Source organism: Hypanus sabinus, chromosome 20 (genome assembly GCF_030144855.1).
Source record: "Hypanus sabinus isolate sHypSab1 chromosome 20, sHypSab1.hap1, whole genome shotgun sequence".
NCBI classification, from domain to species: domain Eukaryota; kingdom Metazoa; phylum Chordata; class Chondrichthyes; order Myliobatiformes; family Dasyatidae; genus Hypanus; species Hypanus sabinus.
Window position 1 is genome coordinate 61,845,859 of NC_082725.1, and position 19,088 is coordinate 61,864,946.

General features: G+C 42.9%; 1 protein-coding gene across 7 annotated transcripts in view; it reads right to left on the reverse strand.

The window, feature by feature from the left end:
• The window catches only part of znf622 (zinc finger protein 622), a 44,527-nt gene that overhangs the window by 12,387 nt on the left and 13,052 nt on the right, over window positions 1–19,088 (reverse strand). For all 7 annotated transcript variants that reach the window (XM_059945622.1, XM_059945618.1, XM_059945621.1 and 4 more), the window contains exons 3-4: window positions 2,487–2,732; window positions 1,817–1,979 (exon numbers count right to left, since the gene is read on the reverse strand). In XM_059945622.1, coding sequence (XP_059801605.1) covers window positions 1,817–1,979; window positions 2,487–2,732 — 409 coding nt within the window. The remainder of the gene's footprint in view (window positions 1–1,816; window positions 1,980–2,486; window positions 2,733–19,088) is intronic.

The window sequence follows — 19,088 nt, forward strand, 5'->3', positions numbered from 1 at the left end:
ACAGTACTTCCTAATTTTATATCTGAAAGATATTTCTAAGTGAAGATGATGGCCCGAGTACTGTTCCTTAATCACAGAAATAGCTTTCCAAACTTAGCACTTCCGACACCGACGAGGTGTCAGGCAAGACTCTAGAATGTCTGACAGTCTTTGATAGAAGACGAACCTGGAGGTGAAACTCCGCCTTTTGTAGAACCCTCATGGATTTCAACTGCCTTTTAAAACATCTTTAATATTCAGACACATTTAACATCCATCAAAAATTAATGAATAATTTAATCCTGATGAAGGGTCTCGGACTGTAACATCGATTCTTTATTGCAATCCATACATGCTGCCTGATCTGCTGAGTTCCTCCAGCACTTCTGTCTGTTACTCTATATTATTAGAAACCTTAACAAAACAAAGGCAATTAGGGGTAATTAAAAGAATAAACTGAAGTATAATTGTTAAAAGTAACAAATCCCTTTTTGTCACCTCATCTGCAGGCCTAGAATGTCCGATGAAATCAAAGCCATTTGGAGTCTGTGTTAACAAGACCAAGTTCAGCAATGGAGAGTTGTGATAGAACTGCACTCAGTTAATTGAGGACTCATGGTGTGTCCACACAAGTCCAGGACACAATTAATTTTAAGCAGCTGAACAGTAGCAGTTCCTGTCTAATCTGTCCCCATTGTTGGCAAGATTCTGCCTGGTGTAACCAACCACCACAATATCTGAATACAGAGTAGAAGAGGTAAAGCACACAGGTCATAGTCACAGATCGCTTGCAATTTCAATGTTATAGAATGTCTGTGCTGAAATTTTCAGGACAGAAAGAGAAGAGAGTGAAGACAGGTGATAACATTCTAAAAAAAACACTGGACAAGTTCCTCTAGGTGGAAAATATCATGTGTGGTACCGAAGAAACTGACTGAAGAGAACAGTGATATCAGCCCTCTGAATATTAAACCTGGCTTCATTCAGTCCCATTTCTTGGGAAGCAGGGATGGTCAATACCCATGAAGAACCTGCCATTTTTATGTCAGCCATTTTGGAAATTAGGAATGGAAGCAGTGGGATCAAAGGTTTCACAGAAAAGGAGTCCTGGAAGAAGATGGTGCAGCTCATTAAATTTGTAAAGAAAATTGGTGAGTTGGAATTCATGAGGGTGAACAAGTGTTTATTCACTGTTGAAATAATGAGGGATAATAAAGGAAATTAATAGTAATGGAAAAATTACCTCAGAAGATTCTCTCAGACTAGGGGGTCAAAGTGCTGAGGACAAAGGAGAAGTTTATGATAAGTGTAAGCTTAAGGAAAAGAAGCTTGGTGATAAGTTATACTACACAATGGATTTTAAGAGATTTCAATAGTAGTTGTGGTCAAGCTGAAAATGTAGCAGATATTCTCAAAACTGGTTCTGGCTTGCAAGACCAAAGTCATAGTTATAAGGAAATTACAAGAATGGAAGATGCTGAAGACATGGGGGAGGGGGGTGGAGAAGTGGGCAAAAAGCAACTGGAAGTACACAGTTTGAAAATTAAACTACAGGGGTATTACAGTGAATGGAGATGCAAAAGCTGTAAGTATGTAAATAAGTCATAAGCAATCCAGGTGTATTTTCCTCTTCTAGTAAACAAATGTTAAAAGCAACGTAACTGAGAGCTTCACCTGGATACAGAGGGATATTATGATTTAGACAGCATGACCACACATTACTCCTCCTAAAAAACTAATAGTATCTTGGCTTCTGCGAAAGACAGCACAATTTTCTGACAAAACATAATTGTATGCAAATATCAAACACTTTCTAAAGCCCAAAATGTGTAAGTACCTGAAATCATAGAAGTCTGCAAATTCAATAGCAGCATCACCATCTGTGAACAGTTTACAGTGACTGCTGTCAACCATGTGAGCCTGGACAGCTTCGAGTGAGTAAAAAGACCGTCCCTTCTCATTGCACCACAGGCAGATATTTCCTACAGCAACTTTTTCTCCTAAAACAAAGATACATGCATGCATTACCAGTATTCAGCTAGTCAGCACAGTATGTATCCCACCCCAAAGTCCACCAGATCTCAAACAGCTTCAATATGTGATAAAGTAACTTCAAAACAATAAACTTCCTCTCCAAAATATATAATTTTGCATAAGTATCCAATCCTAGTGTTTGACAGTAATAACATCCAAAATAATTTACCTCAATTGTTAACTAATGTAGACGACCCATACATAACAGGATGAGGAAGGGATTTATGTTCCCAGAAAGTCATGCATATTGTGATTTTCCATTACACAAGTCATAATATTTATGCTTATATTGGAGCTAAAAAAAGTTGACATACAAATTCCAAGAGAATGGATTTTTTTTTAATGTCAGATCTTTGGTAGAGATTTGTGAATTCTGTAATGGCAAAGTTTTGTTGTCCAAATTGCTGTAACACGGTTTAGCTGTATATAGAAGCTCTTGAATTTACCATAACTTGGAACTCTGTGGTACTTACCCAAGTATTTTATCAGCCCCCTTAGATCCACTAAATATTCAATATCGGGGATAAAGAAACCATGGGATTTTGTCATATGATTCACATTCTTTAACAGAGTTCGTGAATGGTGAGAGCAGAATAAGCAGTCTGTGATCGGAAAGGCAGCAGGTGGAGAGTCTACCCTCAACCCTTTATCAACTTCGCTCTCATTTTCTTCTAATTCATCTTCTACCTCATCAGCAGAGTCTATATCCTCCCAATCACCTAATGGAAAGAGTGAAAAGCAAAGTTAATTACAGCAACTGATTTGCCATAGCAACATAAAGTATTTATAGATTAAATGCTAGAACTCAAAGTGTTAGTATAAGCACCAAATACAGAAATCTAAATACAATAAAACGTCACCAATCTGATTATTCAGAAATCTAAGTGGTTTGACATGAGGCTCATGTGGTTCTGCTTTGGATAAGTACACATCACTCATCTAGGCTGCTGTCCCCCACAGGCTTCAAATTAACCACCATCCCTGTACCAAAGAACTCTACACCTTCAGAACTAAATGACTACACTCAGTGGCACTGACACCAATCATAATAAAGTGCTTTGAATGGCTAGTAATGGCACATGTCAAAAACTCCATTCCTGTTACAATGGGCACTCACCAATATGCTTACTGACAGAACTCCTCTACTACAGATACCATAGCATCTGTCATGCACTTGGCCCTAACATACCTGGAAAACAAGGGCACTTATGTCAGAATGCTGTTTCTGGATTTCAGTTTGACATTCAACACAAACTTTGGTGAACAAGCTTGTACTCCACGGTCTAAATACACCACTGTGCAACTAGGTGTTGGACTTCCTAATGAACAGACCTCAGATAGTCAGGATGTACAACTGCTCTTCCCTCTCCATCATCCTCAACATGGGTGCCCCACTGAGCCCACTGCTGTACACTCTGCACACAAATGACTGCATGCCAAACACCTGAGGGACCACATTGTTGAGTCCTGGAGCCAGGCAAATAAACTCTTTCTCAAAGGATATAGTTATCAACTTCAGGAGAACTCACACCACACAACCCCCTCTTTACATTGATGGCACAGCAGCGGAAACCTGCGAGCAGTTTCAGACTCCTGGGAGTGCACATCTTGCACAATCTCTCATGTGAAGCACATGATTCTACAGGAAGCACACCAACCCCTCAACTTTCTGAAAAGGCTGAAGGGAGCCAGACTATGCATATCTATTCACATAATTCTACAGGTGCACAGTAGAGAGCCTCCTAAGAAGCTGCATGGTATGAAAATTTCACTCCTGCTTGCAACAAGTAGTCAAAACTCTAAAATGCATCACCAGCACTAGCCCACCTGCCATCAAGGACACGTATACAGAAAGGTGCCAGAAAAGATTTGATTAAATTACAATACACAAACAACTGTGCTTCTTCTCATCAACACTGAGTACACCGTTTAAACAGTCACAGCCTAGTTTCAAGAAAGTATGTGAACCTTTGGGGTAATGCCTTCTACAAAAGCTGTTTGGAGTCAGGTGTTCCAATCAATGAGATGAGTTTGGGGGTGTGGGTTGGAGGAGTGCCCTACCCTGCAAAAGAAACAATATGCTTTAAATTGAATCAAAATTAACCCACAAAGAAAATTATAAAATGAGCTTCTAGAAGCCAGAACACTCCCCATGGCTTCTCAAACTACTGAAACTAAAAGTAAAATAATCATTTCATTTAGTCTTTGGTAAAGGAAGGATCATCTCAGAAACTGGTCTTGAAATACTCTTACTGCACAGTCTTTTAACTCTTCTCACTTCAAAAATACCAGCCTTGATAACATTCCCCGTGGGGATCAGCAAGAAGTGCTGGGCCAATTAACCATGAGGAGAGGGCGAGCTGATTTGCTTGGAACCCACTTGTGGCATATATAACATAGTTATATTGGCTCTTCTAGGTTGACCATCTAATACATTGGATCTTACTGTGAACACAGAATCTACTTTGGTTCTTTAGGGAGAGGGACATCCCATGCAGAAGTGTCCGAGGTCAGCTCTGTCAATGTGAAGCATCCCTGGATTCTGACTTATCAAAGAGGGACAAATAGGCTCTTTCAGTACCAGGGATCTGGAAAATAAGGGTGTTGGTAATGAGTTCCTCTCCAAGGCCCAGACTGCACTGCATACAAGGGAGGTCCCAAGATCAACATTCTGTAGACCTTATGCCAAATTTTCAGATGGGAAATGCTGTATGACCTCAGCACTATTGGATATGACCTTACGTAGTCTGAGATTCAACTGCACCAACATGTCTTGCGCTGCTTTCAGCAAGTTGACTGCTTCTTCAACACTAGAAAATAATTAAGACCATCATCATAGAAATGCCTGTGTACCTCAGCGCTTCAGTCCCGAATTCCTTCTCTCCCTCAATAGCTGTCCTCTTAAGGTCAAAGAGTGCCACAGATGGTGAGGGACAGTTACCAAATGCATGAATTCATGCAGTACTCCAGAATCTCATTGTCCAGCCGGTGATCATGAAACTACAAGAATCTGAGGTAGTCTTGATGATCCTCTCTCACTAGGAAGCTGTGAAACATTAGTTCAATGTCTGTCGTCACTGCAACAGACTTAGTTTTGAGTGCATGAGGAACCTAAGCAGACTGTTAATAGGTCTGGACCCTGCAAGAGCACATTGTTCAGTGGTACACCTTTGAAATGAGCACTGGCATCAGACAATTCATACTTGTGCAGGTTTAGGTAGCTGTTAAACACCAAAATTGAGCAAATAACCTGTTTTTTTTTTGTTGGAATCTGGTGGGGGTGTTAGCTCAGCATAATTGTTCCTGCAGAGTCTCTTCATGTAATGATCTTTCATTTCTGGTTTCCTTTTTAATGTGTGACTGAGGGACCCAAGTCAACTGAGGGCCTGCTCAATGCTGCTTTTGTAAAAGTTGTCATGGAGAGCAGAAAAGAAAGGAGCTACCTAACTGTTTAACATGTCTTTGCTAAACTCTTTGTCATGATTCGAAGGAAGACCTCACCTTCAATGGAAGCTGCCAGTTTATAATCATCTTCCAAGCAATAGAAGACCAGGTTGCCTAAATCTGGTTGAGCAGAGAGCTTGGTTTGTTTACCGACAATCTTCCCTTTCATATAGGTTCTACCTCACAGGGTCTGAAATGACTTTGTATGTCTGTTCTCCAGGACATTAGTCTTAAATGTGCTGACGAGCACCACTGAGACAGACTCTACCCATTATGACCCAACTCAGGTCCAGTCATTGGGCATAAGGTGCACTTTTGCAGAGTTCACGTACCTTATGTGCACAGATGGTACATATCGTTAAATTAAGAAATTAGTGCAGAAAATGTAGTTAGGTAGAAGTGTTCATGGGTTCAATGTCCATTCAGAAATCTAATGGCAGAGGGGAAGAAGCTGTTCCTGAATCAGTGAGTGTATGCCTTCAGGTTCCTCTACCTGCTCCCTAATGGTACCAATGAGAAAAGGGCATGTCCTGGGTGATGGGAGTCCTTCATGATGGATGCTGCCTTTTTTGAGGCATCACTCTTTAAAGATGTCCTAGATGCTACAGAGACTTGTACCCATGCTGGAGATGACTGAGTTCACGATTTTCTACAGCTTCTTGTGATCCCGTGGGGGAATCTTGTCAGCTATGTCCTAAGATGTAAATGACCACATGCAGCTTTAGGGGTTCAGATTTCATCCCTTTTCCTAGGAATATGATCACACTCAGTGACGGCTAACAAGGGTAAGGAGACCTCCCCTCCTATTGACTCAGAAACATAGAAAACCTACAGCACAATACAGGCCCTTCAGCCCACAATGCTATGCCAAACACGTACTTCCTTAGAAATTACATAAGGTTATCCATAGACCTCTATTTTTCTAAGTTCCATGTACCAATCCAGGAGTCCCCTAAAAGACTAGAGAGCAGGCCATTCTAGATTGGATATTGAGCAATGAGGAAGGGTTAGTTAGCAATCTTGTTGTACGAGGCCCCTTGGGTAAGAGTGACATAATATGGTGGAATTCTTCATTAAGATGAAGAGTGACATATTTAATTCAGAAATAAAGGTTCTGAACTTAAAGAAGGGCAACTTCGAAGGTATGAGACGTGAATTAGCTAAGATAGACTGGCAAATGATACTTAAAGGGTTGACGGTGGCTATGCAATGGCAAGCATTTAAAGATCGCATGGATGAACTACAACAATTGTTCATTCCAGTTTGGCAAAAGAATAAACCAGGGAAGGTAGTGCACCCATGGCTGACAAGGGAAATTAGGGATAGTATCAAGTCCAAAGAAGAAACATATAAATTAGCAAAAAAAAGCGGCACACCTGAGGACTGGGAGAAATTCAGAGACCAGCAGAGGAGGACAAAGGGCTTAATTAGGAAAGGGAAAAAAGATTATCAGAGAAAGCTGGCAGGAAACATAAAAACTGACTGTAAAAGCTTTTATAGATATGTGAAAAGAAAAAAGATTGGTTAAGACAAATGAAGGTCCCTTACAGTCAGAAACAGGTGAATTGATCATGGGGAGCAAGGACATGGCAGACCAATTAAATAACTACTTTGGTTCTGTCTTCACTAAGGAGGACACAAATAATCTTCTGGAAATAGTAGGGGACCGAGGGTCTAGTGAGATGGAGGAACTGACGGAAATACATATTAGAAGGGAAGTGGTGTTAGGTAAATTGAAGGAATTAAAAGCAGATAAATCCCCAGGGCCAGATGGTCTGCATCAAAGAAGTAGCCCAAGAAATAGTGGATGCATTAGTGATAATTTTTCAAAACTCCTTAGATTCTGGATTAGTTCCTGAGGATTGGAGGGTGGCTAATGTAACCCCACTTTTTAAAAAAGGAGGGAGAGAAAAACTGGGGAAATTATAGACCGGTTAGTCTGACATCGGTGGTGGGGAAAATGCTAGAGTCGGTTTTCAAAGATGTGATAACAGCACATTTGGAAAGCGGTGAAATCATCAGACAAAGTCAACATGGATTTGTGAAAGGAAAATCATGTCTGACAAATCTTATAGAATTTTTTGAAGATGTAACTAGTAGAGTGGATAGGGGAGAGCCAGTGGATGTGGTATATTTAGATTTTCAAAAGGCTTTTGACAAGGTCCCACACAGGAGATTAGTGTGCAAACTTAAAGCACACGGTATTGGGGGTATGGTATTGATGTGGGTAGAGAATTGGTTGGCAGACAGGAAGCAAAGAGTGGGAGTAAACGGGACCTTTTCAGAATGGCAGGCGGTGACTAGTGGGGTACCGCAAGGCTCAGTGCTGGGACCCCAGTTGTTTACAATATATATTAATGATTTAGACAAGGGAATTAAATGCAGCATCTCCAAGTTTGCGGATGACGCAAAGCTGGGCGGCGGTGTTAGCTGTGAGGAGGATGCTAAGAGGATGCAGGGTGACTTGGATAGGTTAGCTGAGTGGGCAAATTCATGGCAGATGCAATTTAATGTGGATAAATGTGAGGTTATCCACTTCGGTTGCAAGAACAGGAAAACAGATTATTATCTGAATGGTGGCCGATTAGGAAAAGGGGAGGTGCAACGAGACCTGGGTGTCATTGTACACCAGTCATTGAAGGTGGGCATGCAGGTACAGCAGGCGGTGGAAAAGGCAAGTGGTATGTTGGCATTCATAGCAAGAGGATTTGAGTACAGGAGCAGGGAGGTTCTACTGCAATTGTACAAGGCCTTGGTGAGACCGCACCTAGAATATTGTGTGCAGTTTTGGTCCCCTAATCTGAGGAAAGACATTCTTGCCACAGAGGGAGTACAGAGAAGGTTCACCAGATTGATTCCTGGGATGGCAGGTCTTTCATATGAAGAAAGACTGGATCGACTAGGCTTATACTCACTGGAATTTAGAAGATTGAGGGGGAATCTTATTGAAACATATAAAATTCTAAAGGGATTGGACAGGATAGATGCAGGAAGATTGTTTCCGATGTTGGGAAAGTCCAGAACGAGGGGGTCACAGTTTAAAGATAAAGGGGAAGCCATTTAGGACCGAGATGAGGAAAAACTTCTTCACACAGAGTGGTGAATCTGTGGAATTCTCTGCCACAGGAAACAGTTGAGGCCGGTTCATTAGCTATATTTAAGAGGAAATTAGATATGGCCCTTGTGGCTAAAGGGATCAGGGGGTATGGAGAGAAAGCTGGTACAGGGTTCTGAGTTGGATGATCAGCCATGATCATATTGAATAGCGGTGCAAGCTCGAAGGGCCAAAGGGCCTACTCCTGCACCTATTTCTATGTTTCTATGTTTCCATCTGCGTCACCACCAGCCCATCCCACGCACTTACCACTCTGTGCGTAAAAATTTATCCGACATCTTCTCTGTACCTACTTCCAAGCACCTTAAAACTGTGCCCTCTCATGGTAGCTATTTCAGGCCTGGGAGAAAGCCTCCGACTATCCACACAATCAATGCCTCTCATCATCTTATGCACCTCTATCAGGTCACCTGTCATTCTCCGCCGCACCAAGGAGAAAAGGCCGAGTTCACTCAACCTATTCTCAAAAGGCAACATCCTTGTAAATCTCCTCTGCACCTTTTCTATAGTCTCCACATCCTTCCTGTAGTGAGGTGACCAGAACCAAGCACAGTACTCCAAGTGAGGTCTGACCAGGGTCCTATATAGCTGTAACATTACCTCTTGGCCCTTAAACTCAATCCTACGGTTGCTGAAGGCCAATGCACCATATGCCTTCTTAACCATAAGAGTCAAACTGCGCAGCAACCTTAAGTGTCTGATGGACTTGGACCCCAAGATCCCTCTGATCTCCCACAGTGTCTTGCCATTAATACTATATTCTGCCATCATATTTTGATTTACCAAAATGAACTACGTCACTTTCCTGGGTTGAACACCATCTGCCACTTCTCAGCCCAGTTTTGTATCCTATCAATGTTCTGCTGTGACCTATTACACCCTCCACACTATCCACAACACCTCCAACCTTTGTGTCATCAGCAAATTTACTAACCCATTCCTCCATTTCTTCATCCAAGTCATTTATAAAAATCACAAACAGAAGGGCTCGCAGAACAGATCCCTGAGGCACTCCACTGGTCACTGACCTCCAGGCAGAATATGACCCGTCTACAACCACTCTGACTTCTGTGAGCAAGTCAACTGTGGATCCACAAAACAACGTCCCCTTGGATCCCATGCCTCCTTATTTTCTCAATAAGCCTCACATGGCGTACCTTATCAAATGCTTTGCTGAAATCTATATACACTTCATCTACTGCTCTACCTTCATCAATGTGTTTAGTCACATCCTCAAAAAAATTCAATCAGGCTCATAAGGCACAACCTGCCTTTAACCAAGTCATAATGATTACTCCTAATCATATTATGCCTCTCCAAATGTTCATAAATCCTGCCTTTCAGGATCTTTTCCATCAGCTTACCAACCACTGAAGTAAGACTCACTTGTCTATAAATTCCTGGGCTATCTCTATTCCTTTTCTTCAATAAGGGAACAACATCTGCAATCCTCCAGAACCTCTTCTGTCCCCATTGATGATGCAAACATCATCGCCAGAGGCTCAGCAATCTCCTCCCTCACCTCTCACAGTACATCTCCCAGAGACTTATCCAACTTGATGCTTTCCAAAAGCTCCAGCACATCCTTTCTTAACGTCTATATGCTCAATCTTTTTAATCCACTATGTCATCCCTCCAATCACCAAGATCCTTTTCCATAATGAATACTGAAGCAAAGTACTCATTAAGTACGTCTGCTATCTCCTCTGGTTCCATACACACTTTTCCACAGTCACCCTGAATTGGTCCTATTCTCTCATGTCTTATCCTCTTGCTCTTCACATACTTGTAGAATGAACCATAGAACATCACAGCACAGAAACAGGCCTCTTGGCCCTTCTTTGCTGTGCCATACCATTTTATTGCCTAGTCCCACTGACTTGCAGTCGGCCCATATCCCTCCATACACCTCATTCATGTACCTGTCAAAGTTTTTCTTAAATGTTAAAAGTGAACCCACATTTTACCACTTCATCTGGCAGCTCATTCCACACTCCCAACAAACTGTGTAAAGAAGCCCCCCCCCCTTCCCATGTTCCCTTTAAACTTTTCCTCCTTCACCCTTAACCCATGTCCTCTTTTTTTTTTCTCCCTTATCCTCACTGGAAAAAGCCTGCTTGCATTCACTCTAACTATACCCATCATAATTTTATATACTTCTATCAAGTCTCCCCTCATTCTTCTATGCTCCAGGGAATAAAATCCTAACATATTCAACCTTTCTCTGTAACTCAGTTTCACAAGTCCCGGCAACATCCTTGTAAACCTTCTCTGCATTCTTTCAACCATATTAATATCCTTCCTGTAATTTGGTGACCAAAACTGCACACAATACTCCAAATTCGGCCTCACCAATGCTTTATACAATGCCACCATAACATTCCAACTCTTCTGCACAACACTTTGATTTATAAAGGCCGATGTACCAAAAGCTCTCGTTACTACCCTATCTACCTGTGACACCACTTTTAGGGAATCTTGTATCTGTATTCCTAGATCCCTCTGTTCTACTGCACTTCTCAGTGCCCTACCATTTACTATGTATGTTCTACCTTAGTTTTTCCTTTCAAAGTGCAATACCTCACACTTGTCTGTTTTAAACTCCATCTGCCATTTTGCAGCCCATTTTTCCAGCTGGTCCAGATCCCTCTGCAAGCTTTGAAAACCTTCCTCAGTATCCACTACACCTCCAATCTTTGTATCATCAGCGAATTTGCTGATCCAATTTACCACATTATCATCCAGATCATTGATATAGATGACAAATAACAATGGACCCAGCACTAATCCCTGTGGCACACCTCTAGTCACAGGCCTCCACTCAGAGAAGCAATCCTCCACTACCACTCTCTGACTTCTCCCATTGAGCCAAAGTCTAATCCAATTTACTAGCTCACCATGTATACCTAGTGACTGAATCTTCCTAACTAACCTCCCATGCAGGACCTTGTCAAAGGCCTTACTGAAGTCCATGTAGACAACATTCACTGCCTTCCCGTCATCCACTTTCCTTGTAACCTCCTCAAAAAACTCTCAATAGATTGGTTAAACATGACCTACCATGCACAAAGCTGTGTTGACTCTCCCTAATAAGTCCCTGTCCAACCAAATACTTGTAGATCCTATCTCTTAGTACTCCTTCCAATAATTTACCTACTACCAACGTCAAACTTACCGGCCTAAAGTTTCCTGGATTACTTTTTGAGCCTTTTTTAAACTTTTTGAGCCTTGTTTTCATGAACAACATGAGCTATCCTCCAATCCTCCGGCACCTCACCCGTAGATTCCGACATTTTAAATATATCTGCCTGGGCCCCTGCAATTTCAACACTAGTCTCCTTCAAGGTCCGAGGGAATAACCTGTCAGGTCCTGGGGATTTATTTACTCTGATTTGCCTCAAGATAGCAAGCACCTCCTCCTCTTCAATCTGTATAGGTTCCATGACCTCAATACCTGTTTGCTTTATTTCCATTGACTCCATGCCAGTTTCCTTAGTAAATACAGACACAAAAAACCTATTTAAGATCTCTCCCATTTCTTTTGGTTCCATACATTGCCGACCACTCAGATCTTCAAGAGGACCAACTTTATCCCTTACTATTCTTTTGCTCCTAATATACCTGTAGAAGCTCTTTGGATTATCCTTCACCTTGACTGCGAAAGCTACCTTATGTCTTCTTATAGACCTCCTGATTTCTTTCTAAGTTTTTTTTCCGCACTTTTTTTATACTCAAGTACCTTATTTGCTCCCTGTTTCCTATACATGTCATACATCTCTCTCTTCTTATCAGAGTTCCAATATCCTGAGAGAACCAAGGTTCCTTATCCTTATTCACTTTGCCTTTAACATACAACTCTGCACTCTCAAAATTTCTCCAACGATATCCTTGTCAGAGAACAACCTGTCCCAATCCACGCTTTTTAGATCCTTTCTCATTTCTTCAAAATCGGCCTTTTTCCAGTTTAGAACCTCAACCTAAGGACTACATCTTTATCCATGATCAAGTTGAAACTAATGCCTTGGAATTTTCCTTAATCCTGCTCACCAAGGCCTTCTCATGGCCCCTTCAGGCTCTCCTAATTTCATTCTTAAAGCTCCTTTCTGCTAGCCTTATAATCTTCTAGATCTCTATCATTACCTAGTTTTTTGAACCTTTCGTAAGCTCTTTTTTTCTTCTTGACTAGATTTTCAACAGCTTTTGTACACCACGGTTCCAGTACCCTACCATCCTTTCCATCTGATTGTAATGTGGCTATGCAGAACGCCACGCAAATATCCCCTGAACATTTGCCACATTTCTGCCATATATTTCCTTGAGAACATCCGTTCCCAATTTATGCTTCCAAGTTCCTGCCTGATAGTTTCACATTTCCCCTTACCCCAATTAAATGCTTTCCTAACTTGTTTGTTCTTATCCCTCTCCATTGCTATCGTAAAGGAGATAGAATTGTGATCACTATCTCCAAAATGCTCTCCCACCGAGAAATCTGACACCTGACCAGGTTCATTTCCCAATGCCAGATCAAGTACAGCCTCTTCTCTTGTCGGCTTATCTACATATTGTGTCAGAAAACTTCCTAAACACACCTAACAAACTCCACCCCATCTAAACCCCTTGCTCTCGGGAGATGCCAATCAGTACTTGGGAAATTAAAATCTCCCACCATGACAACCCTGTTATTATTACACTTTTCCAGAATCTGTCTCCCCCCCTATCTGTTCCTCTATGTCCCTGTTACTATTGGGTGTTCTAGAAAAAACACCCAGTAGAGTTATTGACCCCTTCCTGTTTCTAACTTCTACCCACAGGCACTCAGTGGACAATTCCTTGATGACTTCCTCCTTTTCTGCAGCTGTGACACTATCTCTGATTAGCAGTGCCACACCCCCACCCCTTTTGCCTCCCTCCCTGTTCTTTCTGAAACTTCTAAAGCCTGGCACTCTAAGTAACCATTCCCACCCTTGAACCATCCAAGTCTCTGTAATGGCCACAACATCATAGCTCCAAGTACTGATCCATGCTCTAAGCTCATCCACTTTGTTCATATACTTCTTGCATTAACTCCATAACAAATTCTCTTGGCTTTTCTTCCAGCAACTGCTGATGTTCCAGAACTTGACTTTAGAGTGAATGGGAAAACAGAACTTTGAACACTGAATGTGTCGAAGAATGTTGACTTTGCCAATGACACATTGCTCTTATCTTCCAATATCACATCTGCATTTACCTTTTGCTTAGAATGCCCTTTCAGGTAGATGTTGACTATATATATTTTAGAGCAGAATTTGCTTGGAAGTCTTTCCTGGATACATCTGTGCATGAGGAAGTAGCTACATCAGATGGATGCTTAGCTGTCTCCCCACTGTGCTCTGTGCAGGTGCACTGGAACCAGTAAGAACCCAAGGTACTGGCCCTGAATGAAGTGCTGATATGTGCTGGTCACTGTTGCACTCAGTGCAGTGTATGATAGGTTTACTCTTTTGCGTGGTGTGCCAATGAAGCACAACATTTGAGACATATTTGGTGATCTTTCAGAAAACACCTCCAGTCTGCAAGCTTTTCTCCCCCCTCTGCATTTCCTTAAGGAGTGATATTTTTTTTTAAATTATGGACCAGGCATTGTCTGTCACTGTTCATGATAAGAGTTTTCAACTTCAGTTTTGTTGACTGTGATAGGGACTTCGTTTTTCCCATGCTTTTGTTGGAGAATTCTTTTTGAATGTGGTGTTGCCGGAAGTTGAGAGCACAAAACTAGAGTCATTTCTTATTTCTACTTAGTGGCAGCTGAATTCAACAAAGAATGAAAATGGTAGATAAGGGGCATTATACCCAAAGTCTTCAGTTATCCACTGTTCTTCAATATTGTTCGGTAGTTTCTCAACTAAAGAGTTTATACCTCTTGCTGTATCCAAGAAACTCAGTCCTAGTAGGTAACCCTCATTTTTTGTGGCTTGACGTTCAGACAACAGATATGCAAGCTCTTGTAGCTTCCACAGTTCTTCATGTGAGAACCTGGGAAAATTATTGCAACTACTGGAGGGAGATTATTCAATTGCCTCTGGAGAGCCATAGCATTTGTCCAGCTTCTGCCAGTGTTTGTAAACCATTAGCTGGTTTATTAATGTGAACATCCCTAATCCTTCATGCATGTTACAATGACATCTCCACACGACCCCCTCTCCGCATCATGCCACTTACAAGAAGGTCTAGCTCTTTGCTAGGTTGAGACTTGAGCATTGTAAAACCTTGACTTCCAGTACAGATAACTGGCAGACTGGTTGTTGAGCACTTTTAGTCCTGTGACCACACCTTAATGAGCCAGATCTCAACCCAAATCCAATGCGCCTGCACTCCTGAATGAGTACATCATGGAAAATGGTTTGCCAAATGTGTGCCCTGAGATGGATGGAAGTTCAGCCTGTCCACGTCTGCACAGATGGGATTGGCATCAGTAGCAACCCTTGACTTAGGTTACTGATGTGGGTGGATCCAAGTGAACATTGTGGGTCTTTGCAGACTCTATCAATACTTAGACTATGTGAAAGGCATGTTGGCTGTGTGGTGTGAACAGCTTCTCCTTGTAGAGCTGGACCACTCTTTTTTTTAATAACCAAAGTGCATTTTGACATATTCTTTGGGAAGATGCATTGGCTGTTGTGACAATGAAGCATGACTGATTCTGGTTGTAGACTCACGACTAAGTCAGTTGCTGCTTCATACACCTGAGGTGGCCTCAGCTTCACACTCTTCCCCGAGCGCAACTAATGTAGCCGCTACACAGGTTCTCTCCATGTCTATGTGTGCATTTCTTATTTGCATCTCAACTTTGTGTTCAGCAAAAGCTGTTCTCATTCTTGCTGCTTCAGCTCTCGCTCAGGTTTGTACTGCAGCCATGCTAATTGTGGCTTTGTTTGAATATTGTTAAGATGGGATAGGCGGCACAATCTGACCTCACATCCACGTGTAGGTGACCAATATTGCTCAGGTTGTATGCTGACATCATCATCTATAGCACTCAGACGCGTCGCTACTCCATGGCCTTTGAAGACAACTTATCTTTTCACTCTACTGCCCTCAGTGCATGTGTGCAAAACTATGCAGCGAGTTAACATTTTCTCACAAAAAAAAAATCACCAGTGTTGGAAGCTTTGTTCAGGGTTTTTAAATAGGATCTTACTTGTAAAAAGATATTGCTGTTTCAAGGACAAATAAAGAGTGGATGGATATGGATGTCTTCCCACCGCTTTTCAAATTGAATCAAAATTAACCCACACAGGAAGTGACACAAAAACACCTCATGTACAGGAATAGAATCTCCACCCCACACTGATGACACCTTCTCCCATCTTCAACCATCCTCCTCTTCAGGACACCCTGCCCTGGTCATCTGCATGCTCTAGATATTTACATTGCTAACTGCTGACAGAACATCAACCATCTCCACTTTACCACTCCGCTCTCCAATTCCAACCTCACTGCTCTCCACTCTCTGCACTAATCCTAACTTCACTGTCAAACCCGCAGATAAGGGAGATGCAGACGTAGTCTGGTGAACTGAGCTCTATAAATGACCTGGATGAGGAAGTGGAGGTTTGGGTTAGTAAGTTTGCTGATGATACAAAGGTTGGAGGTGTTGTGGATAGTGTGGAGGGCTGTCAGAGGTTACAATAGGATATTGATAGGATGTGCAAAACTGGGCTGAGAAGTGGCAGATGGAGTTCAACCCAGGAAAGTGTGAGGTGATTCATTTTGGTAGGTCAAATATGATGGCAGAATATAGTATTAATGGTAAGACTCTTGGCAGTGTAGAGGATCAGAGGGATCTTGGGGTCCGAGTCCATAGGACACAAGCTGCTGCACAGGTTGACTCTGTGGTTAAAAAGGCGTATGGGATATTGGCCTTTGTCAATCGTGGAATTGCATTTAGGAGCCGAGAGGTAATGTTGCATCTATATAGGACCCTGATCAGACACCACTTGGAGTACTGTGCTCAGTTCTGGTTGCCTCACTACAGGAAGGATGTGGAAGCCATAGAAAGGGTGCAGAGGAGATTTACAAGGATGTTGTCTGGATTGGGGAGCATGCCTTATGAGAATAGGTTGAGTGAACTTGGCCTTTTCTCCTTGGAGCAACGGAGGATGAGAAGGTGACCTGATAGAGGTGTATAAGATGATGAAAGGCACTGATTGTGTGGATAGTCAGAGGCTTTTTCCCAGGGCTGAAATGGCTGCCACAAGAGGACACAGGTTTAAGGTGCTGGGGAGTAGGTACAGAGGAGATGTCAGGGGTAAGTTTTTTACTCAGAGAGTGGCAAGTACGTGGAATGGGCTGCCGGCAATGGTGGTGGAGGCAGATATGATAGGGTCTTTTAAGAAACTTTTGGAAAGGTACATGGAGCTTAGAAAAATAGAGGGCAATAGGCAACCCTAGTAATTTCTAAGGTAGCAACATGTTTGGCACAACCTTGTGGGTCGAAGGGCCTGTATTGTGCTGTAGGTTTTCTATGTTTCTACCTTGCTAAGGCCCAGTAACAACTGTCAGATACCTCCTCTTACCTACCCCTCGAACAGATGAGGAGGTAAGAAACACCAGACCATTGTCTCCCACATCATCACTGACCTTAACTCTGGGAATCTCCCATCCACTGCCACCAGCCTCATAGTTCCCTCACCCCACACCTCCCATTTCTACCTCCTACCCAAGATCCACAAACCTGCCTATCCAGGTAGAACCATTGTTTCTGCTTGTTCCTGCCCCACTGAACTCCTATCTGCATACCTCAATTCAGTTTTATCCCCCCCCCCCCCCCCAGTTCAGTCCCTTCCTACCTACATCCGTGACACTTCACACGCTCTTGATCTTTTCAGTGATTTCAGTTTCCTTGCCCTGAGCATCTTACTTTCACTATGGATGTCCAGTCCCTAAACACCTCCATCCCTCACCAGGAAGGCCTCAAAGCTCTCTTTCTTTCTGGAGAGCAGGCCCAACCAGTTCCCCGCCACCACCACTCTCCTCCATCTGGCAGAATGTCCTCACTCTCAATAATTTCCCCTTCGGCTCCTCCTACTTCCTTTACACAAAAGGCCCTCTCATTGGCCCCAGCTATGCCTGCCTTTTTGTCGGCTACATGGAACAGTCTATGTTCCAAGCCTACAGTGGTATCACTCCCCAACTTTTCCTACATCAACTGCATTGGTGTTGCTTCCTGCACCCATGCAGAGCTTGTCAACTTCTTCCACTTTGCCTCCAATTTCCACCTTGCCCTCAAATTTATCTGGTCCATTTCAAAACACTTCTCTCCCTGTTCTCAATATCTCTGTCTCTGTCCCTGAAAACAGCTTATCTATGATGTCTATTATAAACCCACTGACTCACACAGCTACTTGGACTATACCTTTTCCCACCCTGTTACATGTAAAAATGCCATCCTCTTCCTTCTCAGTCCCTCCATCTCCACCACATCTGCTCCCAGGATGAGGCTATTCATTCCAGAACTAAGGAGTTGTCATTCTTCAAAGGGGTTTCCCTTCCTCCACCATCAGCCCTGCCCTCAACAGCATCTCTTCCATTTTGCACACATCTGCCCTCACTCCATGCTCCTGCCACCCGACCAGGAATAGGGTACCTTTTGTCCTCACCTACCACCCCACCATCCTCCACATCCAGCACATAATTCTCCATAACTTACGCCATCTCCGATGGGATCCTACCACCAAGTACATATTTCCCTCCCCCCCCCCCCCCACCCAACTTACTGCTTTCCACAGGGACTGCTTCCTACACGACTCCCTTGTCCATTCATCCCTCCCCACTGATCTCCCTCCTGGCACTTATCCTTTAAAATGGAACAAGTGCTATACCTGCCCTTACACCTCCTCCCTCACTACCATTCTGGGCCCCAGTCTTTCCAGATGAAGCTTCGCCTGTAAGTCCATTGGGGTCATCTACTGTCCCCTGTGCTCCCGGTGTGCCCTCCAGTATATCGGTGAGACCTGACGTAGATTGGGAGACTGCTTTGCCATGCACTCGCGGTCCATCCACCAGAAAAAAAAACAGGATTTTACAGTGGTCACCATTTTAATTCCAATTCCCATTCTAACATGTCAGACCATGGCCTACTCTACAACGAGGCCACAGTCAGGTTATAGGAGTAACACCTTATACACCATCTGGGTATCCTCCAAACTGATGGCACAAACAACAGTTTCTCCAACTTCCAGTAATGCTTCCCCTTCACCACTCCCAATTTTCCTCTCTCACCTTATCTCCTTACCTGCCCATCATCTCCTCTCTGGTGCTCCTCCCAGTTTTCTTTCTTCCATGGCCCTCAGTCCTCTTCTATCAGATTTCCCCTTCTCCAGACCTGTATCTCTTTCACATATCAAGTTCACAGCTCTTTACTTCACCCCTCCCCCCTCATCATTCAACCCATCACCTACTTCCTCTCTTCCCCCCACTTTAGTACTCTGACTTTTCATCTCTTTTTTCTAGTCCTAATAAAGGGTCTCAGCCT